Source organism: Dicentrarchus labrax, unplaced genomic scaffold (genome assembly GCF_905237075.1).
Source record: "Dicentrarchus labrax unplaced genomic scaffold, dlabrax2021, whole genome shotgun sequence".
Lineage (NCBI taxonomy): Eukaryota > Metazoa > Chordata > Actinopteri > Moronidae > Dicentrarchus > Dicentrarchus labrax.
Window position 1 is genome coordinate 2,168,263 of NW_026136705.1, and position 24,990 is coordinate 2,193,252.

General features: G+C 39.2%; 1 protein-coding gene across 1 annotated transcript in view; it reads left to right on the forward strand.

The window, feature by feature from the left end:
• The window catches only part of col4a5 (collagen, type IV, alpha 5 (Alport syndrome)), a 51,181-nt gene that overhangs the window by 5,627 nt on the left and 20,564 nt on the right, over nucleotides 1-24,990 (forward strand). Inside the window, exons 2-15 of the mRNA XM_051400419.1 lie at nucleotides 19,064-19,120; nucleotides 19,665-19,754; nucleotides 20,122-20,166; nucleotides 20,492-20,536; nucleotides 20,634-20,696; nucleotides 21,107-21,160; nucleotides 21,289-21,315; nucleotides 22,145-22,225; nucleotides 22,809-22,871; nucleotides 22,991-23,026; nucleotides 23,267-23,308; nucleotides 23,503-23,595; nucleotides 24,301-24,354; nucleotides 24,474-24,530. Of these exons, the coding sequence (XP_051256379.1) occupies nucleotides 19,064-19,120; nucleotides 19,665-19,754; nucleotides 20,122-20,166; nucleotides 20,492-20,536; nucleotides 20,634-20,696; nucleotides 21,107-21,160; nucleotides 21,289-21,315; nucleotides 22,145-22,225; nucleotides 22,809-22,871; nucleotides 22,991-23,026; nucleotides 23,267-23,308; nucleotides 23,503-23,595; nucleotides 24,301-24,354; nucleotides 24,474-24,530 (807 nt within the window). The remainder of the gene's footprint in view (nucleotides 1-19,063; nucleotides 19,121-19,664; nucleotides 19,755-20,121; nucleotides 20,167-20,491; nucleotides 20,537-20,633; nucleotides 20,697-21,106; nucleotides 21,161-21,288; nucleotides 21,316-22,144; nucleotides 22,226-22,808; nucleotides 22,872-22,990; nucleotides 23,027-23,266; nucleotides 23,309-23,502; nucleotides 23,596-24,300; nucleotides 24,355-24,473; nucleotides 24,531-24,990) is intronic.

The following is a 24,990-nucleotide window of genomic DNA, read 5'->3' on the forward strand; positions in this document are numbered from 1 at the left end:
GTGCGTAGTAATATAAAGAATAAGAGCAGTTTTTGTAGTATTGCTTAGGAGGAGGATTAGTAGTTTCAGAGCCAATAGTAATATCTGTAGACGTTGAGTAGTAGTTTCAGTGGCGGGAGCAGTCGTAGTTATAATAGTATTAGTAGTAGTAGTCAGAGAAGAAAGTATTGCAGTAGTAAAGTTAGTTATCGCAGTAGCAAGGGTTGCAGTAGTAGTAGTGGTAGGAGGAGAATTCGCAGTGGCTACAGTAGTTTCAGAAGTAGCAGTAGTAGAGGTATTAATAGTGGTAGTAGTAGCTGTAGTAGTACAAGCAATAGTTGTAGTAGCTGTTGTAGTAGTGGTACCAGGAATAGTAGTGGTAGTAGCAGTGCCATCAATAGTCGTAGTTGTTGTAGTAGTAGTAGTAGTAGTGCCAGCAATAGTAGTAATAGTAGGCAGTAGTAGTCTCATTAGTAGTTTAGTAGCAGCAGTAATACCAGCAATGACAGGAGTTACAACAGTAGTAGTAGTTTAACTGCCAGTTCTAGTAGCATTAGTAGTAGCAGTAGTTTTAAAAGTACAGTAGTAGTAGTAGTAGCACCAGCAGAACCCGCATTAGTCGGAATATCTGCAGTATCGAGAGTAGAGTTAGAAAGTAGAGGCAGCTGCAGCAACAGCAGTAGTAGCAGTAGTAGTTGTAGTAGTATAGTTTACTTCAGTTTTAATCCTCGTCCTCACTTGGTTTTCTTTTCCACTTGGGTTATAATCTCATTTAATCTCTTTGCACAAGATATCTTCTTCTGTCACTTACACTCAAACCCCATTATCAACCCCTTCTAGCTCCCCCCTCCTCCCCTATTCAGCGTTAAGAGGAGGGTAAACATGGTGTGTTTGTTCAAGACTTTCTCTATTTACTCCATCCCTCACTGTTTGGTTTGACCCTATACAGGTCGACCATGTCTTTTCCCATTTCTCCCCATCTTTCTATGTAGTCTAAACCTATTTTATACTTCGTTACGATCCCCAAAAGCAGGTCATAGTCGTGTTATTTATGGCTCCCACATGACAGCAGCATTGAGCTTTAACCAGTCACTGTGTGCTTCATGTGAGAGACTTAAAGGTTCTTGAAACCTCTTTGGGGTTATAAAAGTCAGGAATCTGTGATCTGGCGGGTTAAACAGCAGCCGCTTTGAAGAGTAGCAAGACTATCCAGATTAAAGCAGAAACCTTTGTGGATTTAATTAGGTTACAGATTAAGGTTAAAGAGATTTAGCTGGAATCTTTGAATGTATAGCATATATAAGTGACCCTTTATACCCCATTGGTCTGTTATTTCTTTAAACAGATTGCCAGTATATTTAGTACGTTGGCCAATAAGCATAAATTCCTGCAATAAAACCGCATTTTCTTTGCTGAGTGGATTATAAAACATGGTTGTGGGACGGAGATATTTCCTTTTGTGTACATCCAACCAGTATATCTAATCGTTTTTCAGTGCAGTAATTTAACAACCTGTAACCTGGGGCTTTCCATCGCATGAACTTTAAGAACGTTGTGAGGCGTTTCAGGTACAGTCCATTTAAAATGGTTAGAGCAAGACCAACCGTTTGGTAGTTGAGTGAAGTAAGCAGTTCTATATCTTTGTTGTTTTTGTGGCACAACATTGCATCAGATCACTTTGTAGTTTCTCAGTTTGTTCCACTGCACGTATTGTGGTCCTTTATTTTTACATAATCTATCAGACGCCAAGAAATCTACAGGTATACCTTCCCAAATACTATGAGGTCCCTGAAGTCCTCTCTCTTCCAATAAAGCATAAATCTCACCCGTGTTTGGCTCATTCAAGTTTGTTTTTAAGAGTCAAATGGGTTCTGTGTGGCCCCTTGTGGCTGAAGGTTGGCGGTCCGGCCAACGTTCTGATTAGTGGACCTTCAGATCCTCCTTCTGCATATCGAATGCAATTGGGCAGCAGTAATTTTACTTTTACTCATAGTTACTCGTTTAAACTTGTGGTTGGATAATCTTTATGGTTTGATCAACTAGATCTTTGGGATTTTAAGATAGTCCTGCTGATTTCTTCACTTCACTTTGAATGAATATTAAATAAACTCTTTGTAAGCTGAATGTAAGATGCACCCATATGGGCATCTGTATCTCTGCTTGTATCTTTTTCATCTTGTTCTTCTCGTCTGACTCTTATTTGACATTTGCGTTTGATCTTCTCACACTTACAGTGTGTTTTTCTAGCCTTTATACCAGCAGGAACACTAGAGAGATTCATGTGTGATTGAAACCCGTTTCGGTTCTGGGATCAGCTTTTTGATGACGATCCAGACCTTGAATTTCTGCCATTGCACAATGTGTTCTAGCGTTTTGTTTTTTGTTTTTTTGTTTTTATTTTAGCCAACTATTATGTTGCGGTATCTTGTGGTGATGAGAAAGTCAGACATCTGGAGTTCTGACATCAGACACTGTTGATTCATGTACTGTTTGTCAGATAATGCAAACAGGAAGATGAGCGAGGAACAATTAAACCACTACGAAGGACACAGCTGCGCATGTTTATTGCGCAAAATTATTTGTTGAAGGCCGTTATATTGAAGTTCTCCATACATTTTTTAAATCTAAAAAGAGATAGTCGAGATTAAACATGTAGTCAGACACTGGCTTCCGATGTAGGAGCAGCTTTATCAGAATTTTGTGTGTGTGGCTGCGATCCAGAGGGCTACCTGACAAGTCCACCTACACAGAGCGGTCACAAGACATGCCGTCCTCCTTACTGCCCTCCCTCTCTTCTTGTGTTTTCCTGACCTCCTTTTTTGAAAGAACATCATCCCCTTCCCTTTTTTCTTTCATTTTAAAGCCCATAAACAGAGAAACAGAGAGCTGCTTAGGGACAAAGGAGGAGGAAAATATGTGTAAGAAACATACTTGGACTGAAGAAGGGTTATTGGGAGCAAAAGAAAAACAATAAATCAGAAGAGGAAACAAATACAAAAGATGTAGGAAAATAAGATTGAAATAAGTATTTCTCTCTAAACAGGAGCATTTATTGTTTTGCATTCTTCAAGACAGTAAGGCAGGGAGATTTTTAATCTGTCTGAGATCAGCAGGTGACCTTGATCTGCAGATGTCTGTATTTTCTTTCCTGTACAAAAAAACCTGCTGAAACTACAAGATGAGTATACAGTCCTGTGCTGTACAGCTTTCCGGACAGCAGGCAGAACTTATTAACAAATATTTGTGAATACAGTCTGACCCGAGCTGATTCGCCTCGTCTTTACATCATTCAACACCTTTATATTACTTATCTGTTGTGTGCCCACTCCCTGTCTCCTGTTACTTCTCTCGTCTTGTGTCTTTCCCTCTGTGTGAAAGCTCTTATGGAAAATTGGAAGCTGAATAACACAAACTGAACTTCATCTTGTTTCCAGTTCTGTTTGTATTGCCAGGCTGTCATTTCTATTTGCTTTAATGTCATTCCTAACAAATGGAACAATTGAATTTTGTTGTAAAATCTGGCATTGGAATGAAACACTTTAACAAATAACAGATTTAAGCTGCAGTAAGGAAACTTTGCACATCAAAATCTTCCAAAAATGAACCTGAAACATGTTTTTTTTTGGTTGTAGTATAGATTTTCTTCAATAAAAGCCTCGGTTAATCTAAGCATTCTTCTCCTGGGAGATGAAAAGTTTGAACCGATCCAACTCTTTGAACAAATCCATGATAGAGGTCTGGAAAAGGGCTAGTTTAGGGGTTGACTGCCTTTATTTTGCTGGTTTGACAGTACAGAGAGACAGGGAAACAGAGGAAGAGAGAGGACATGAGGATACGCACCCTAAGGTTAAAAAGTTTGGGTTTGCTTAGAAATAGTATAGAAAAAGTTACAAAATGCATTCATTTGAATTCTGAAACTGTAATCGAATCGAATGACATTTGGAAGGTTTTTGGTGTCACTGACGCAAACTTTAGCCTTACAACCTACAACAACACGAGCAAAAATTGCTGCCACAACAAAACGTTTCTCAAAGCAACATTATTAAACTTTCACTCAAGTTAAACCATCTTACAAATATTTCTAAATAGCATCTTAATGAATACCTAACACAGGCTTTAATTCATAGTGAACTCAACTCAAACTCTCTCTCTTCCCCGTTTGCCGAGAGGGACCGATGGCGTGGAGCGATAACACACAACGCACTCACACTACTAAAACAGACGCACAAAGCTCAGTGTGCTTAATGTTTAGCCTGCCTATAAGCGAGAGAATGAAGTCATCAGAGCTACTTCAGAGGGACAGAAAGCTGTTTTGACTGCCTCACTTCATGCAACTCAACACACAAATGAGCCTTGCTGTCGCTAAATCTACCTTAGGTAGCGTGGGAGGGCGTCTGGTTCTCTCTTCTTCTCTGTTTTTCTCTCTTTCTCTCTCTCTTGTTCCCTCACTAGTTTTAATGCTCTCTCTAAAATGTTGGGCACCTGTTTCTTTCATCACACTACAGAGGAGGAAACAGGGCTTCCCCAAAAACCACATGGGAATATCGGTGGGCCAGTGGTATGACGTGTGTGTGTGTGTGTTTACATTTTAGTGTAGAGTTACCACATTACCCTTTATGTACTTGTCCAGACTCAGTAATTTCAAATTAAAGGACGAGCTATACAAAAACATTTCCTCTCTTGCTCCCTCCTTCACCTCGCCCTAAAACGATCGAGTTGTGTTTACAAGGACCTCTAGTGGCTGTTGTTGTAGCTCTGCTGCCCTTTAGGAAGAATGGTGGGATGGTCGCATTAACTGTTTCCCACCAACCTTCAACGCTTAACTGTCTGTTCACCCACATTAACTCATTTTTATGCCACTTAGGGACAAAGTTGTTAGCAAAACGTTGCCTATTTACGCATCTAGCAGCTAGCTGTTGATTTTTATGCTTCTTTTAGCTGCGTTATGCACCACTATGTTCCCCAACTAGTCGCTAACTTTATCCTGTTGCCGCTGGAAAAGAGGCGGATGAAAACTGTGAGAGTGAAGCAAATTTGTAAATTTGTAGGCCTTAAAGGTCCAGTGTGTAATTGTTAGGAGAAATGGAATATAATATCCACCACTAGATGGCACTAAATCCTACACACGGGTCCTTTAAAACCAAAACAGTGTGCTGAAAGACGCTAAAATGTTTGGTAGAGCTGCAGATTCAGGAGTTCATTCTCTGTGTGTTCATCACTACAATTCCCTCCTCTCACATTATACATCGGGATTTGATCTGTTGTTTATATAAAAATATTGATTAGTGCAGCTTTAACCAAATCTTAACCATGAAGGCGGCAGATTCAATAACAGTCATATTTTATCAGTTAGGGTGACTTGTAGTTCCTTCTCTTCCTTCAAAACAAGCCAGTTTATTTATTCATATATCCCCAAATTACAAATTTGCCTTAAAGTGCTTATTCTTGAACTTTTATCCTTTATTTCTTTCGTTTTATTGTAATGTTTTTGTTTTTCCTCTATGTCTGTTGATACTTTTGTCTGTCCCTTTCTGTGTCTCTCTCAGTTTCTGTCTGTTTCTTTCCTTCACTCACACTTCTCCTCCCTCCACATCAGATCAGAGTCCAGTCAAATCCTAATAACTTGTACTACATACAGTAGTCACAAATACTGTTTGTACTTTACACTAAGCCGTACACCGCTGTGTTTCAGTGTGTGTGTGTGTGTGTGTGTGTGTGTGTGTGTGTGTGTCCTCAGGTGGAGCCTGGTCTTAGTTAATCCCAGGTCAGTGTGCCGGCTGGTATGCAGCTAAGCCTTTAGCATGCATTTGGAGGATAATGTGCATGTTGAGGTCTCTGTTGGAGCATTTTTCCCATTGCTGAGTGACACAGAGGGCAGCAGGAGACAAAATCACTTGTTTGTACATTAGTTGTTTGTTTATTACTTGATATTCTTCTCTCATTTATTTTGTTGTTCTTCCTTTAGCCTTGAATAACTTTTACGGAACATTTTTATGGACCGTTCTGCTCTAGGCATCATATTTGTAACATTTTGAGGTACTTGTTGGTGTCTTTTTGTAATTTTTAATGACTTTCTGGTCTTTTTTCTTTGTGTTAGTTTTGGTGTACAGGTGGGTGACAAATTAAATGAAATATCAACATAAAGTGTCTTTATTAAGGCTTGCAGAAAAGCTTCAGTGCCCTCTGAACTTTACTGTTTGGTTAGTTAGTGATGAACACCTTTCTTTCAGAACATTTTCCGTCATTTGGTGTTTTGATGAGAGCACTATCATGCGTCACTCCACAGGGGTCCAACTGGTTTCATTTTCATACTCATCAGCCTGTTCAGTGCCCGGTATGGAAATGGGTTTTTCCTTTAATTTGTCCCCTGTTTCTATGTGGCAAAAAAAGGCAAGTTTTAAGGCTTTTCCTCTCTCTCTCTCTCTCTCTCTCTCTCTCTCCGTTCTCTGTCTCTTTAGCAGTTGAATTTCCTATTTTGGCATTATTTTTGTCTTTCATATTTGTACACATTCTTCCACTTTCTCCCATCTTTTGGATAAGCAACATTTAGCTTTTATTTGCGGTGATGTCCTCAGGCATGTGTGCTTTTGCGTGTGTTTTTGTGTGTGCATAAGAGTGAGGGAGTGTGTTTTCTTGTCTTTTTTCCGACCTTATTATTAATACAGAATGAAATGTAAAATATGAAGACAAAGACATACCGTACTTTTTTTTTCCTTGTATGTGAGTACAAGTGTAAGTGTGTGCGTGTGTTTGTGTGTGTCAACGCTGGATGCCCTGCATGCCTCGTCTCCTCTAGAAAAACAGACCCCCGCCGGTCATAACAATATGTCACAGCACAGAATGAGACAAGAAGAAGAAGAACAAGAGTGGGAGGGAGAGATAGAGAGGCGAGACAGACATTTTTTGACTAGAAAAGGAGAGAGAGCAGATGAGAAAGGTAAATCAAGATGAACTGAAGCTGTAAGGTAAACAGATAAAAGATGATAAACAGATAAAAGGAAGAGAGACCTAACGTTGATAGCCATAAAGCATTGAGGACTGACTTTGCCATTTGTGTTTATATCACTTTCTCGCTTTTAAAATGCTGTGTCATGCAAAAAAATAAATGCTCCCTCACTGTCTATGTCTTAGGCCAAAACAACCCCTAAAAACCTATTAAATGATCTTCCAGGTGCACTAACACAAAGATTAAAATATTAAATATCAAATATTCCTTATATATTTTGTTAAAAGTTGAAGTCAATCAAGTGAAAATTAAGAAGGCTATTTACTAAAGCTTGCTACAATGCTAAAAGCTAATCTATAGAAGCTAGTCCTTTCACAGTGTGACAGCAAATGTTTTGTCTAGCATTTTCAGGCTGAAGTCATCCTCAAGCTGCAGGACACTCACATGTCTGTTGTCATTAGAGACTGCTTTTACGTGAGCATATTTAAGAGAAATGTAGGCAGGGCACCAACCTGCTGTGACATGTCTCTCACAGCATCAGATCAGATCAGACACCGGGGACTCGGGGAAGCAAGAGAGAGCACGTTCGGCTGTGAGCGTCTGAATCAAACTGCTGCTAGAAAACACAGTCAGCAACTAAAATGTAAATGTTACTCATTCATAAAACAAACTGATGCACAGCCATGTGTAAGGCATCTGATTGATCTCACTAAATCAGTGTCAACTGATGTAATTTGTTCTATGTAAGAAGTCATGTTGAGTATTTTTGGTGCCCTTTACTGTGTGTGACTGGGCATAGGCATAAATGGTACAAAACACTATAAATAACTAACTATAGTCATAATCATGGTTATATGAGTTTATATGCAGTTTTAGTAGAGATACATTCAGTTTCTGGTTTTCCTAGATTATCATTAATCATACTTCCATTTATTGGTTAAAAACAATAATAATAATGATTTTGTTGGACTTTTGATTCATAAATATCTAAATAATGTTTAGTTTGAAGTCTTTTTATTGTAACATGCATGTGTATTCTCTTGTTACTGCCCTCATGTGGTGGAGTACAGGTAGGAGCATGGTTTGCACAAAATATCTTATGGCCAAAAGTATGTGGACACCCTTGCTCACTCACTTTTTTCATACTCTTGGCCTGGAGTTGTTTGTCATGGTTTGGACTGAGCTCTTTATTTCCAATAAAGGAACATTTTAACATCATACAGTGATGTGAATATTTCAGACCATAGTTTAGTTGATTTGATTAAACTTAATTATAAGAGATGCTGGCTTGTTAGAAAGAAATAAGTCTCAGGCACACAAAATAGTACAAGGTAATAAGGACCAGTTGATTTTCTTCCATGTTGTTTCATTGGTGCAGCCTTGGGTTGAATGCGTAAGCAGAGTAGTTTTATGATTACAATCACAACTACATGAGCAGAGAATGGGATCCAATGTTATCCCTACTATTGAAAAAACCATCATTGAAGTGTAACATACTAAAATACTCAAATAACTTTAAGCTAAAAAGAAAACCTCATGTGCAAATGGTTTACAATTAACTGTTAATCCCACTTTGTGTCATAAACTAGCTCAATCAGCTGAACTCCAAATCACAAATATCTTCCACAGTATTGAGCACAGAGCGGTCGGGTTTCCCTCCTGTCTGTCCTGAGACTGTCTCACAGATACAGTATCAGGTTGTCCAGTGCTGCTATCTTGTTTGGTCTACACCAGAGGCTCCTGGGTAAATATTAAGGTTAGGCAACAGCTCATCCAAACAGTGATACACCTACAGTATGCAGGTTTCGATGCTTGGTTTATGGAAGCATAAGGAGCTAATGGCTGTTCGCTCCAAAGTTAAACAGTTGTCTAAATATCGACATGTAAACAGTTGTTTAGATTTATGTTTTCAGCTGAGGTTTTTTTGGCTCCGGGTGGAAAAAACCTCGAGAGCAGACGGGAGTCACTGCTGGGCATATTTCCAGATCCTGATGAGACCCAGATTGAGACCAAATTTAACAGGAAATGCTTTAATCTAAAGCCTGAATTGAGGGGAACTTGAAAGAAGAGCGAAGGGATTCCTTTAAACATAGATTCATTTGTTCTACTGCAGCTCCTGCACCCAAAGAAAGGTTCATGATTGACTCAAACAGACTGGTCACACCCCTGTGCTTTTCCAAAGGAAGAACAACAATATGGACCACACAGATTTGTCTGTTTTTGTGTTTCACTTCCAGACTGTGAAGCTAAATATATCCTTAAATCTTCACACACAAAATCCCCACACAATCTTATCATTGATTTTAAAGCATGTTTATAAAAGTGAAGGTGCCATTTTTTCCTCCCTCCCTTTCACTTCTCCTCTGTCTTTCTTTCCATCTTCTGTGTTAACTTCCCTCCTCCCATCCTCTCTCCTCCTACCTGCCTGCTCTCAGTCTCTCCCCCAGGCTACACGTTTTCAGGTATTCAGCTGGCAAGCTACCGCTCCCCTCTCTAATTTCTTGTTGCCCGTAGCTACAAGGCAGCGTGCCAAGTAGTGATGTATGTGCAGCGTTGTAGAGAGAGGTACAGAGGCATGTTTGAACCTGTGTTAGGCAGGGTTGGGCCAAGCTGGGCCGGGCTGGGCAGGGCTGGGCTAGGCTAGGTTGAGTTGTCATATATCCCAGGGGAAGAAATTGAACACTCTCCTACTTAAAAGATCCATGTGAGGACATTTTCTAGGACAGACACTGATAGAAACCACTGATAGATCAGCAGTGCTTGTATGCATATTGTATTATTGCATGCACAACTTTTCTAGGTTTGCAGACCTGCAAATTGCACCAATTGTAAGAATTATTTAGTAAAAGTATTTAGCTCCCTCTGGAGCCTTTTCTCACATATGCAAGTCCTCCCTAAGACCTATAAACAGACTTTGATGTGTAAAATTGGTGCAGTTCCCCTTTAAGGAAACCACATTTTTCTCTAATTTGTGTTTCTGTTCCTGTACAAACACACTCCTGTGGTGTGAAAACAAGTGTAGAAGATAAGATGAGTGGAACCTAAAGCTTTTTTCACCCAGGATTCTGTTCCCATCAAATATGCAGAACATTAAACACATGGTGTGTGTGTGTGTGTGTGTGTGTGTGTGTGTGTGTGTGTGTGTGTGTGTGTGTGTGTGTGTGTGTGTGTGTTTACCTCTCAGTCTCAGGACTTGTTTGGATAAAGTCCCATCTGTAAGGTCACATTTTAGGAATTCCAAACACTCCCTAGAAAGTGCGTGTGAATGAGATAGAAATGTTACTTTTGGTTAATTTGAAGAATTACGTCAAATAAATTGCAGTATTGTTACATGTCCAGCAGGGCGACCTGTAACTAAAAGGACCCATGTTGCAGCCAACACACGTCCTGTTGAAGTGTCTCCCTAAAACCTCCCAGAACCCCTAAAAGCACCACCTTCCTCTGTTCACTCGTTATAGAACAGCATGAAACCCACAGTCGCCTGTTTTGTTTATGGATCAGTGCGAGTTGTAGGAAAATGCAGCAATAGATGAAAAAGAACAACAGAGGGCGAGGTGTGTTTTTACAGATGTATGGAAGCAGAGGGAGAGAGAGAGTTTTGTGTGTGTTTATGTGTCTCTAATGCTTAACAGGAGCCAAGTGACCTCTGCAGGCTGCTGGTTTGACATGTGGTTGTGCAGTGAGTCACTCACATCACTCTTATACAGAGACTGACATTATTATTTAAAGAAAAGAGAGATGATGATATGTCTTCACCTTCCGTGGAGGCCACCATGTTTCTACAGTGGCCCTGAACAGACAAACCAAACACTGGCTGTAAATAGAGCCACCGAAGTTTCTCCTACATATTTTACAGTTAGTTGCAATCTGCAACTTTACCACTAGATGCCACTAAATCCTTCACCTCTGGTCCTTTAAGTAAAAGTACAAAAGCATTAGCAAAGGTTCCGATTTTTGAAGTAGGGTTGTGTCTGTGGTCAGTGTATTACCTGAAGTAATGTGCACACCCCCAGTTTGGAGAAGCACACAAAAACTTATTTTAGTCACTTAAAGATTTCAATACCAGTTTTATTGAACGCTGTATTTAGAATATTTTTACCACTTTGCCTCACCGGGAAACTGAAGTGTTAATATTAATCTATGCTCTCTTCAAAGTCACCAAACTCCCTTGACAAAAACTGTTATTTTGACCTTGCAGAACACAGCAGTTGATGGTCCACTGCTGCCTCAGTTGATTAATTTTAGTTAATATGTGACTTACGTTAGACCAGCAACTCCTGCGTGCTGTGAGGTAAAATCACTGCTTTTTCGAAAGATATTGACTTTGGAGAGAGCGATATAAATGCTTTAAACTCTCCCTTTAATGTACAAAAAGTAAATATAAATGAATGGCCCATTTCATATTATTGATGAGTACATAATATAACAGCTGGTAAATGTGGTGCTAATTGAAATGATTTTATTACACTACATTTCACTTTATATGTTTCCCAGGGGATCAAACGTCTTATAATATATAATAATATAATCCTAAAATTAATAATAATATAATTTATGTATTGATTTTAAAGATTAAAAAATTAAACTTGATGCATGCTTTTGTTAATTAGTTGCAGTCCTATTCAAAATGCGCTCCACCTCAACCAACTACAACAGTTGTTTTTACATTATTAATGAGTAATAATAATCTAATGATAATATGTAATAGCATATAACAGTCACAGGGGACATTTTACTGCATTAAGTACTTTGAATACTTAAAATACATGTTCCTGATTATACTTACATATTTTTTAATACTTTCATTTAAATATATAATATTTTTACAGTGTGGCATTAGTAGTTTGACTTAAGCAAAAAAAATGTGAATACTTTCTTTACTACTGGGGTGCAGAGATGGTGGTCAGCTGCTGCCCGGTGCCTCAAAGTGCCCTCCCTGCAGGTATCTCTCAGTGGGAGGTCACAGGGGTCAACATTCATTAGACCAAATGAAAAGAGAAGAGAGGAAAGAAAATTGCCTAGAGAAGAAAGAGAATTCCTGGGAATATCAATGGAATTCCTGGACCGGCGCTGTGGCACGATGGCATGTGTGTGAGTGTGACACATGGGGTCCTCCAGTCGGGGGTCTTCCACTTCCAAAGAGCCGGTCAGTTAAAACACACATGGTTGGATTTTTGTCGAAGTGAAAATATTTGGTTTGGTCGTCACTCTCGGGGCGTCAGCACCTTGAAGTAGTTCAAGTCCAGCCGCGATGAAAGGGATCAGCGGTTTGACGCAGAGGCTCGGAGCCTGCAGCGCTGCTCTCCAGAACAGGATAAACACACTTTAAACACACAGATATTCAACCCGTGAAGTAGAACACACACACAGAAAGCTGAGCCATGAAATGATACTATTACAATAATCCTGTACTAGCGTCTTTCATATTTAAAGCCTCCAAGAAAGAAAATGTTAGTATTCCCAAAATGTATCTTCCATATTTCCATCATTAAAGGTACAACTCAGGGCACCAGATTAGAAGCTGCTAAGGATTGTAATACTTATTAAAATGTGGACTAAACAAGCCCATATGTTGATCTAAAATCATATGGGAAACCAACTTAATGCTGATTTTCCATCAATAACTCAATTTACATTTTTAGCCCAGCAACGCCTCATTCTCTTTCTCTCTTCCGATGCTGCCTAAAAGGCAGTATTTCGGTATCAAAGAGTACGTGCATCTGCGCACCGATGTGTTTCAATTTATTAGCTCAGAAATGGGACCCAGCTACTTCCCACCAGTGTCCTGTTTAGGGTTAGGGTTAGGGGGCCTGGGTTAGGGGTTAAGGTAAGGGGTTAGGGTTACTGTTTCAGAGGAGACTCTGAGCACTCTACTCTGACTCTGATAAAGGGTTTAACCTGAGTCAGGCCATACAACCATGATCACAATCATACAGGCTTAGTAGTGTCTATTTTTCAGTGCTCACGTATCAGACTGGTACTTCGTTATCGGCAGGTATCGGGGGTTGGTATCGGGAAGGAAGAAATGGTATCTGAACATCTCTTCTTCTTTGGTGGTAGTTCGAGTTTGTTATGGTCCAGATTCATATCTAGATCAGGAAAAAAAAGGTGAAATCTGATTTTGAGATGCAGCACATTCAATGAAAAGTGTATCCTGCAAATATACCTGACCGACATGCTTCTGTGTGTGTGTGTCAGTCACGTTGGAGCTGGTGTGAACACGTTGGCTTTAGTTTCAGATTGCGGTTACTGGCTGCTGAGCTGAGATCACTGTTGAAAAGCAGAAGTTATTAGTTGTGGTCAAATCGGGGGGTTTCACAAGCTCACGTGTGTGTATTTGCGTATTAATGATGTTCAAAAGGGATAAATACACTCTTATTTTTTGTGTCTTTGCAGCTGTGTGTACTGTTTATGAGTATTTGTCTATCTCCTGTATCCATGCTGCATATGTGTGTGTCTTTGTGTGCGTGTGAGTCCAGGGCAGGGCAGTGTGTATAGGTGTCTAATCATCAGTCTTTGATGAGCGGGGGAATTCCAGTCTCGCCAGTCTAATCCCCGGGTGCGTGCCTTCCGCTTGGCCCCCCTCTTCCTCCACACTCTCCTCACCTCACTTTACCCACCCTTACCTGAGTCACCTCTCCATCACTCTGTACACACCTTTACATAAAAGTCAACGCCTGAGATACTTATTTGCCTTTTTTTTCTTGTTGAGCTAATTTGCTGTCTGCAGTCTCTCACAATCTACAGTTAAAACAGGCCTACACACTTAACTACAATAGGAAGTAGCCTACATACACAGTTACAAGTGTATGCAGATAGATTGTGGTTTATTTCTTGATATCATACATTTCTTAATGTTGGTGCACAGAAAATTCTCTGATATGTGGTCTAGTTACGAGACAGATTTAAATGAAATCTTTAAAATTAGGTTGGTTCCATTAAAGTGGGAGCAAAGCGATCAGGAAAAAGAGAATATAGGTAGAAATAAAAAGCTAAATGAGACCTCAACCACATTCTTTTCCAGCTAACATTCGTAGCTACCACCCGCAAGTTAACAAGTCAAGTCTTTTTAGCTTAAATCTTCTTTAGTTGAAGTTGAGTGAAATTACCTTTTCAAAGAAGAAAAACGAGGGGAATTTTGCTCAGGTTGCAGGCCTATATGTTGAACATTCAGCCTCATTATCAGAGCTGTTACTGTGCAGTCATGACTGAGATTACCTGTCCTATACGGACCTCCAGTGGTGCTTAGCGGGCAGGCCCCAGAGAACCAGCCCGGGTTTTAACTCCCGTCAGGTCGGATCGCAGGGTTGGCATGACGAAAAAAACTGGGGCGGAGGTGAGGAGAAAGTGAAGGAAATGATATAGAGAGCTAAAAGAGAGGCAGACAGAGAGAGTGGGGCAAATATCTGCAGCTCAGTGACCTTTCTAAGTGGATTACATGCCCCGTCAGTGCTATGGGGGTAAACGAGAGGGTAGAGAGAGGGAGTTAACAGCATGGAGAGAGAGAGATTCTTTTAACACTTTATTTAGGCTGATTTAGGCTCTGTTCAGTCTTTTATTTTACCACAAAGGGCAACAGATTTGTAGTAAATCAAACACTAGTGCACCTCTGCCTGCAGCTACTATAACTAGATAATATAAGGTTGCTTCAGATTATCCAAACATGTAATAAACTGCCAAATTGTGCATTAATTACACCTTCAATATGACTGTGTAACATTTCTTCTGTCAATATAATAGATTAATAATGTCATAAAATAGATTAATGATGTAATAATATAGATTATACCATTATTTAGTGTGCAATTTCATCTTTTCCACCTAATAAAGTAATAATGGCCACATAATGTAATAATGTAGTGACCCTAGGTCTGATTCTCATATATGTTATGACAGTGGTTCCCAAACTGGGGGTCAGGACCCCAACCAGGGGTCACAAGCTGTATCTGAGAGGTTGTGAGATGACTAACAGGAATATATGAATACTGAAAATGCCTTTATTAGATCACACAAGTAGAGACATTAATCTGCTGACACATCAGCTGTTCAGCACACCGAGAGGTTTTGCATAGACATGTTGTGTAATGGATACAGTTTAAGAATGTTATTTCCTGCTTGATTTCATTCATTGATGCTGTTTGTTTTGGCACAATACATGAAGGGAGGTGGTTGGTACTTTCTTGTAAGGGAGGCGATAAATTTAGCGATTAAAACAAAACAAATTTTCGGAAAACTGTCAAGTACACCACCATATGTATAAAATCTGAGTTTAAAAAAAACATTTCATTCTTTATGTAACCAGAACAGTTGGATCTGCATTTGTCAGTTCTAGAGCTATGATCAGGCCCGACCTGACCCTGAACCACAGAGGCAATGTTGGGCCCAACCCGAACCCAAATTTTTGCTTAAAATTAAAACATATTTAAATAATTTAAATAGTTATAAAAAAAAGTAAACTACATTCTGCATATAATATAGTGCAAACACCCATTCATTACAGTTGCATGCATTATTTATAAAGTATTACATAGATGTAATTCTGTCCGAGCCCAACACAAACCCGACTGACGGCAGCAGTTTTGGGCCTGAACCCGGCGGGTCGTGTCGGGTGGAGAATCAAAGCTCTAATCAATTCCTGTAACATCCAGCATAGCCCTCAGGTCACAACACTGCTCTCTAGCAACTGGTGCAAATCTATGCAGTGTTTTCAAAAAACATAACTTCATGATATGACCACCCCTAAGTGTGTGTGAGTGTCCATAAAGTTGGCACAGTGCGGCTCTGACAGCACACAGCTGCAGCTGGTTTAAGTGGAAATCTCCAGAGTCGGACTGAGCATCTATGAATGTTTGAAAGTTTATTAGAGCAAAAGTGAGCTCCGCCATGATTTTCTGGATGAACACATGTGGAGGCGAGTGGGGTCAGTGTATAGACGACAGGAAAACAGATGGATGAAGAGAAAGAGAGAGAGAGATGGAGGTGAAAAGAGTGTGAGCTGCAGGCCTGGGCGTGGGAGAGCAGACTGCATTGAGCTGAAGCAGACCAGAGACTAATCTGGAGATTCAGGGCTTGTAAAAACACCTCCACACAAACACACACACACACACACACACTTGACTACCCATGTGCAAATGTATTCAGGCATGTGTGTGTATTGGTAACCCGTCTACGCTCCAGTCCAGATAACGGTTTGCACGCATTTTATGTTTACTGCCAACATACAACGTTCTGCCTATCTTTTAATCCAAAACTCCTGACTTTGACGTATGCGTGCGTTATACTCTCGCTGGGAATCAAACCCTGAACCCTGGCTGCCAACAGTGCCTTGCTTTAGCTTCGAAGCTGCACAGCACCGTGGCTCATAGGGGTCTATCAGGGCACAGATCTGTGTGGTTTCAACAGTCTGTCAGTCTGTGGTTAACACCTGGTTTATAACTGCGGACACATCCTGTACACACACTCGGGAATGTAATGTATACATGCACTATCTATCTGCATGTGTACAAACACAGGCCACGTGGTGATAAACAGTTTAGATTACTTTGCGGAACATAAAAACATAGTAAAACATGTATGATTACATAAAATATATTGGCTAGCAAGAAAAATAAGAACTAAAATGACAAATAATAGTTACAGAATTTGATAAAAGTGGATTAAGGCTGCTGTTAAAGAGACAGATTATTGGCTAAACTATTAAATATTGTTATATATAATAATTGTTCAGCCTGAAACCCTAATATATTTAATTGTAGTGAATGATTTCATTGTATGTGTGTGAATTTTAAAGTGTTTGTAGTATTACAGGTTCTATTATTGATGCACATCGAGAGGCAACTTCTATACTGTAATATTCACACTGTACACGGTCAGATGTTGACCTTTGTCAGAGACCGTGTTATAATGTTGCTAGTGAGAGGCCTTGCAGGAAACCTGATATTGTATCCACAAAGTGTTGAAACACACACACACACAGGCATGTTTAGTAACTTAATATAGAAAAACACACACATGTGAGTCCCAGCTGCAACAGATTGTATGTTAAAGCTTTGCATATCTTTGCTCAGAAGATTAACACTGTTGGATATGATTTTGGTACAGATGTGAACAGCTGTTTTTACCTTGAGCATTTCCATCTCTAAAAGTTACTCTTATATTTCTACTCAACTATATTTCAGAGGGAAATATTGTACTTTTTTTTACTATATATCAAGCTACATTAGAGCTTTTCCATTAAATCAGTTTATAAAATATGATGCATTTTTGTCGGTTAAACTATAAGATAGAACAAAAAGTAGTTTAAAGTATTTTTACTCACTACTACAACTGAATATTTCTACATTTCTACATTGCAATATTACTATTTGTACTTCAAGCAGAAAGAAACTTTAATTTTGTGTTGATTCTGGCGGCCCCTGTGGACAAAAGAGGTAGCATTCCTACTGCCTTGTTTCATTGATTGCAAGGGGAATCCCACCCAACGATGATTAACAATAACTACGTAGAAACAGCAATTCTTCTAGGTCATGGTCTTGTTTGCTTATGTAGCTCATACAGAGGCAGCAGTGTTAAATTGAGACTGTTTTATAACCAGTTAAAAACTCCTTGTAGTAGCTTTAAGTACAGGATCTGGAGGACTTCCTCCATCACTGGTTGTTTTGAACCGATGAGGTAACACTGTTTTGGGTGGGGGGGGTCAGTGTGGGAGACAGTGTGTTGTCACCAAACATATAACCTCCCTTCAGTGATCTCACTGTGGGAATCACTGGGCTGAGACGCCAAACATGTGCCTCCAGTTTCACAGTCTTCAATCTGACCCATTAAGTCCTTCACTTGCCTCCCTGAGCTGTTTTCTGGTTTTAAATCACTGTAAATTCAATATCTTTGAGTTTTTACACTGAACAATGAATCAATTAATCATGGTACATAGATGAATCTACACAGAGAATTAGTCACAGCCTTACTGTCTGCACTGACCAATAAAACGATAATAGAATGAAACCCATCAACACAAACACGGACACACAAAAAGGTTTTCGCAGACACAGAAGAATGCTGACTTGTCTGTCCTCTCTCGTGCACTCTGTGCCTCTCCGTGTTTCTCACAACCTGGCTGCCTGGCATGCGTGCAATCGATGCCCGTCTGGCATTCGCTGTGTCAACAAGCATGGGAAAAGTTAATCAACAGCTTGGCACTCCCACTCCCATCCCTGCCTCCCTTCTCGGCTTTCCTTTAACCCTCGTCTCTGCAACTTTTCCCACTCTCTGCACACCCAAAAGGCACTTCCTGTTGAGAAAAGTGAAGGGTTTTTTGAGTTGTTTGGGTTGAGATAAAAAAGCTTTTTATTTTGGGTCAGCTGGTTGTTTTCTTAATCCTCGCTGACCTTGCATTGTCATCTCATCATCAAACAAACCTGCAGGGAGATCCACAGACCTTTCTCCTTCCCTGTGGGGAGCGACAGGTTGCCTGCAGCAGGCAGTGCTGCAGTGGTGTAATGATGGAGCGCCCTCTAATCCACTTTGACTGAAAGATAATATTGAAGAAAATTGCAATCAGAAACATGCAAATAAAGATTATAATGAACATTTAAACATTTTTGCCTTTATTTATACAGCAGCAACATCTTTATATGATTTTATATACATATACCGGTATATGTATATATTTAATGCTTTGTGGTGGGAAGTATTGTACTTAAGTAGTTACTTGAGTATTTATTTTTTGACTTATTTATACTTTTACCTACATTTTTACCCAAATATCTGTATTTTCTACTCCATACAGTTTCAGAGCAGGCTAGTTTTTAATGCATTTGAGAGGAACTATCCATTTCTATGATTACTATCTTGCATCATTGCACGCCTTCCCAAAATCAAGATTGATGTCGATTCTATTTGACTCTTTGCACAGAAATTGGTAGAAAATGTTCTTCAGAGATTAGGTTTTACTTTTATACTCTAGTACATTTCAGAGCCTGTACCTTTTTATTCTTACTTGAGTATGAAGTTGAATCCCTTATTCTACTTTCTTTTTCGTGTCTGTACTACTACTTGCTGTTCTTTTGTACACTGATATATATACAATAAATAAAAAGCATTTTAAATATCCTCATCTCTCTTTTTCTTGTCTCCCAACAGGCTTGCCACGGGTGTGCGGGATCCAAATGTGACTGCAGTGGAGTGAAAGGAACCAAGGTAGGCAAAAACACACAACCCACACATATGCACGATGTACAGCGGTCAATACGTGTAAACACAGACGAATGCTGCTGACACTTTAAAAAGGTTTATGCATGATAATTTTGCACTGAAATAACAGCAGATGCAATATTTTTTTATTCGTGAAATATGATGATGGCATAAAAGATAACGGCTATCTTAACCCCCATTTAATTATAACATTATATTAAGACATGTTGTTCTTATTATGTATATTTCAGCAAATGTAATGTCTCCTATAAAGACACATTTTAAATTCTAACAACTGTTTTACTCTATTGTCATCTTTATGATCTGTTTACAGCAGAGTTATGGGTGTCGACAAAGCAATTATTAAAAGTTAATACTCAGCTTATAAATGCAGAAAAAATGAATATAATTTAGTGTATAGTTGTGTATGTTAATGGCTGTGTATTTGTATGCGTTTCTTTGCATGTCATTATGTGTGTGAGTGTGATGGGGGGGGGGAGTAATTAAATAAGTAATGTATTAAGTTCTGTATCTGCGTCACTGTGCGCAGGGTGAGCGGGGTTTCCCAGGTCTCACCGGACAGCCAGGAGTCCCAGGATTCCCCGGACCTGAAGGGCCGATCGGACCCAGAGGAGAGAAGGTGGGTTTGGGGTCCATTTGAATGACGTTTGGTTTAAATTTAATAACAGTCCAGGTTTTACTCGAACAGTCGAGGGAAGAGAAGAGAAACCTCACTTCCGGTCGGGCGTAGAGGACATTTGGTTCTATTTCTGGTTGAGATAAGAACTGTATTTTAGGGCTACTTCCTGTAGGTATTCAGGTAGAAATTGCACATCTACGCTTTTATAATCAGGATCAGGTTTAATTTGAAACATTTCCTGAGTATAAACACATTTTTCCATGAAGTGGGCCTCCCTTTTCAAAGGATCTGGGGTGTTTTGGTGCAGTCTTTCAGTACACAGCAGTTGTGTCTGATCCAGTTTAATAATGTCTGTTCTTCCTCTCAGGGTAGCGATGGACTTCAAGGACTGATTGGTCCAAAAGGAATAAGAGTGAGTATATCACATGTTCTTTCTCTCTCTTTTTTTGCAGTTAACTCTTCAAATTATTCTCACACTGAGAAAAAAACTCTCTTTAAATCAGGTTTACATTAATATATTGGTTTTTCTCCTCACTACAGACAGGTTTAGTCAGTAAAAGTTGAATTTAAGTTTGAGTAATTTTCCCCTGATGATTCATGAGGATGAATTGTCCCAGGGATTTCAGGTTGTAGTACCCCTTTCTAACCAGCAGATGTCCATATTCAGTCAGTGAGCTGAATCCTGTGGGTTTCACATCTTCTTTATTTACTGATATTTATTATTTTCCTCCTCGCAGGGGCCTTCTGGATTACCAGGATTTCCAGGAACACCTGGACTTCCAGTGAGTTTTCCCATTGTCTAAAACTTCCCACTCTTACTTTGCAAAAAACCCAGGTAGCATGTGTGATGTAACTTCCTGTTTACTTCCTGTTTCCCAGGGTCTGCCCGGACAGGATGGACCTCCAGGTCCGAGAGGAGTGCCGGGTTGCAACGGGACAAAGGTATCCAATGATAAGTCTTTTCGTAATATTAATAAAAAGGGATTTGGAAAAAATTCAACTAAAGTTTTGTAACTGAATGAACTGACAATAATTTAAACACTAATTATATAAATCTAAAAAGACAGTACTTCTGTAAAAATAAAACAAGAAATTAAGATGGTTTTGATGTATTTTTAAAAGATAATACTTAGCAATATTCTTACACCAAAGCTAATTTGCGCCCAGCTTTGAATATTTGTTCATCTTTTTAACCAGAAATGTTAGATTTTGAGTATTTATTTCCAGACGAGTATTATTCTGTAATGCCATGACTTAAACAAAAAAATTCTTAACTCAGTGTCCACTTATAAGCTTTTTACCTGAGCACATTTTCTCAAACTCATGTGCTTCTTGCTTGCTCTTCTCTCCAGGGTGATAGGGGTTTACCAGGAAGTTCAGGAATCGTCGGACAGCAGGGAAGGCCGGTGAGTTTGCAGCAGTGAAGGGGAAGTCTGTTTGTTATTATCAGACTGTTTAACACAGTAATCACTGTTTAACATTTCCTTTAACATTTGCCTTCTTCTTCTCCTCCTCCTTTATTTCTCCTTTCTAGGGTCCACCCGGTCTGCCAGGATCAAAGGTAAGTGTGTTGTCAAGGATTACCGCATTCATCTTTATTTAACTGTTTTGTTATTGGTACAAAGAGTTTTATATATTTCCAATCGAAGTTCGATCTTCACCCAACTTTAAAATACTTTTGTGTGTCAAAAGAACAACATATTAATAGGAATAAAATTAAATTGATTTCAGTAGTTGAGTAAATAAAAAGTGCAAGAAATGTTCAAATAAAAGAATACAAGGTTTCAAAAAGCCAAAGTGTATTATTATTCCAGTGTTGAACCCAGGATAAACACCAAAGGTAGAAAAGCTAGCCCACAATATTATTGTATGTATGATGTTCATTTAAAAACTAGCATACAATGAAAGCTGTGTTACCTAATCATTGTCTTGGCTGTTCAAAAGTAGCATTAGCAACAGTAATTTACCAAACACACTTATTCTATTTTCAAGGCTTAGTATTGGATTGGATTATATCCTACTTCACCCTATTAGGCTCAAGAAAGTGTTTCATGTTTAAAACTGTGCAACTTGTTCAGTCAGTCAGAGTTTACCCAGGCAGACATTATTGTAAAAGTGAGCTTTGAAAACACAACAAACGGATACAAGCTGCTCATTTTGTGTGATCTGAGTAGACGTTTCAATGACTTTCCTATAATAGAAAACTGTCCGGTTGTATTTTTGTGTTTTGCCACAAGATGGTGCTGTTTAATTGTGGGACCATTCTCCTGAAACAGTGTCTGATATTTTGAAATAACAAACCTCAAAGAAACAGCAGATGCTTCTTTGCCTCTTACCACTGACATTTCATGTCTAACAGTTTCCTCTGGTCGTGTTTTCCTCCTCTACAGGGAGACCCAGGTGATGTGATCTCCACCAATCGTTTTGGAGAGAAAGGAGCAGTGGGATTGCCCGGGCTGCCAGGAGTTCCTGTGAGTTTTTGTGCATTTTAACCTTTGCTCAAACCCACTTTATATATTTTATTTTAAGTTCCAGTGGAGATCTAGTGGCAAAGTTTCCAATGACACCGAATAAATCAGGCAGAATTTTAGGGTAAAATGAGCAAATCTAAAATAATACTATTCCTAATACTCTTTTGTGATGGTGATGCCATAAAAACATTTTGGGTTTGAATATTTCACATTGTAAACATCATATAGCATCATGTTACTGAAGAGCTGGACCAAACTGATACAGAATATGTGAGGCTGTCAGAGAGAGTCCAAAAAGAGGATTATTCCAACCTTAAAGCCACAAAAGGGGGAAACAGACAGCAGAAAGCTGTATATTGAAGGGTTATGTTGATAGACTGACGCACATTATTTAAATTTGATCATTTATATATTGAAATATTATAAATACATACATAAATACATCATGACCAAAGTACGTATTTTAACATCTAATATCTGAATATCACTCAATATTTGGTCCAATATCACAAATCCAATATTAACAGGATAAAAACTCTATGTTTGTGTGTATAACTTTTTTTATATGTGTTAATGATCACAGGGCTCTCAGGGACCTCCCGGTTTGCAAGGTCCACTGGGTCCTCCAGGACCCAGAGGTTACGAGGTAAATAAGGCTGCCCCAAAACATCATATCACCGTGGACAATTTGTATTTTATGTATATTTCCATTGCAGTTGAATGACGTTTAGTCCAACAATATTGTTTTCTGGTGTCATTTTCCAGGGTCGTCCAGGTCCTCCCGGTCCTCCTGGTCCAAAGGTGAGTTCAAATGCTGACAAATCAATAGAGAATTGGTTGGATTTTGTTGTTTTTTTCATCAAAACAAACAGCAAAGATGAGATGATCGTGCAAGTAATTAAGTAATTTCCCCCTGGGATTATTAAAGCATTTCTGATTCTGATTCTGATTTGTCCTTTTCTTATCCCGTTGACAATCAAGTATCCTAAAACTGAGTGCTTGTTGTTTGGTAATTTCATGTTCCTTTGCTTCCTCCAACAGGGAAACATGGGATTGAACTTCCAAGGACCCAAAGGAGAGAAGGTATTTATTGTGTTAGCAGTGAAAATTGTCATTGTTTCACTGTCATCATCTACCACTAAAACGAAGCCCAAAGAATAAAAAGTGCCGTCTTGTATCTTCATACTGCTCTGTCTCTGTCTCTCTCTGTCCATCCTGTTCTTTGCTCCAATTTCAACCCTTAAACTCATCTGGTGTGTGTCTGTGTGTGAACACAGGGTGATCCAGGTTTGCCAGGACCTCCTGGTCCTCCGGGACAAGTTGGAGAACAGAAGAGCCCACCTGAGACAGAGATTCAGAGAGGAGACAAGGTAAAACTACAAACCTAGCACTGAGAGTGACGCCAATTTTGAATTAAATACACCAAGCATTTAAAAAAAAGCTACGTTAAATAGCTGTAAGGTAACGAAATACACTCCAACTGCTGCTGAACTGAAAGAAAAACAAACGTAAAATAACATGTTTACATTAGGGCACATTAGGTATTATGTATATGAATAAATATAATAATTTATGTATGTGCAAATTTAAAAATTGACTCAATTGTATGAACTGCTGGATGCTGCAACTTTCTCTTTAGCCACTTGATGGCAGCAGATTATCTTAGTATATTCACAGACACTTCTTGAGATATTTCTTTACTTTGTTTTGCTTATATTTTCACTTTAGTGAGTATTGGACAATGTACAAAGGCTGTCAATGTATATCCCTGCAAAAATCACAATTTAAAGAAAGATGTTAAAGGCTGGAAATGGCTAGAAAGCCTAAAAACAGTATAGGAATTAGTCATCATAATCACTTTATAGATTTGGTGCATCCCTGTGTTCATATTTCTTTATGTTGTGGTTTTAAACATTTTGTACCCAGTACATTCCAATAGATAAGATGGGAAGGTCCCTGATTACTAAAAGAGCAACCATTAGCAACCAGTAAAGCTCAGACATCCATCACTGAAGGGCTTTTTTTTAATTGTTAGGTTGAAGCTTTGAACTTTCTTATCTGTGTTTTCTCTGTAGGGTGACCCCGGTCTTCCAGGTCCCAGGGGTGATTCAGGCTATCCAGGACCTCCTGTAAGTGTCTGCACCCACCTGTAAACTTCTACTTTGTAAAAAGAGCCTGTAGGCAAAATGCGCTACTGTAAGAAGAAAAACCATTCATGTTGTTGACGTGTGTTTTGTTGTCACTGTAGGGTCCCTCAGGTGGCCCGAAAGGAGACAAAGGAGAACCAGGAGAAGCAGGCAAACGAGTAAGTAAAGTTCACACATAAACTGATACACAAATGTACTTATTGTGAGGACCTTCGTTGAAATAATATTTTCCCTAACCTCAATTTAAACCATCACTTAATTTTTAACCCTTTCCTACAGCTAAACTTAATTCTAAAGGCCTCCATATGCTTCAAAGCACTTAAATCACTTATGAGCACTGGGGGGAGGTTTGCATCCAACAGTTTTCATAACTTTCATCTGACAGTGGTGCCCACTTTATTTGTTCTTCAAGATAGACTGTCAGAATCTGTGCGCCATTAAACCAATTTGTACAATTTGTGGCGTGAAATCGACAAAGATACTGAATTTTTAAGAGGATACGTTAACCTGACTGCTCCAGACGGTTTGTTACACAGACCCATCTGGGAAGTCATTGTAAGAAACTCGAAAAAGGGCCTGTACTTTCAAAAGCTACAGGCCAGGTGATCGGATGAACCA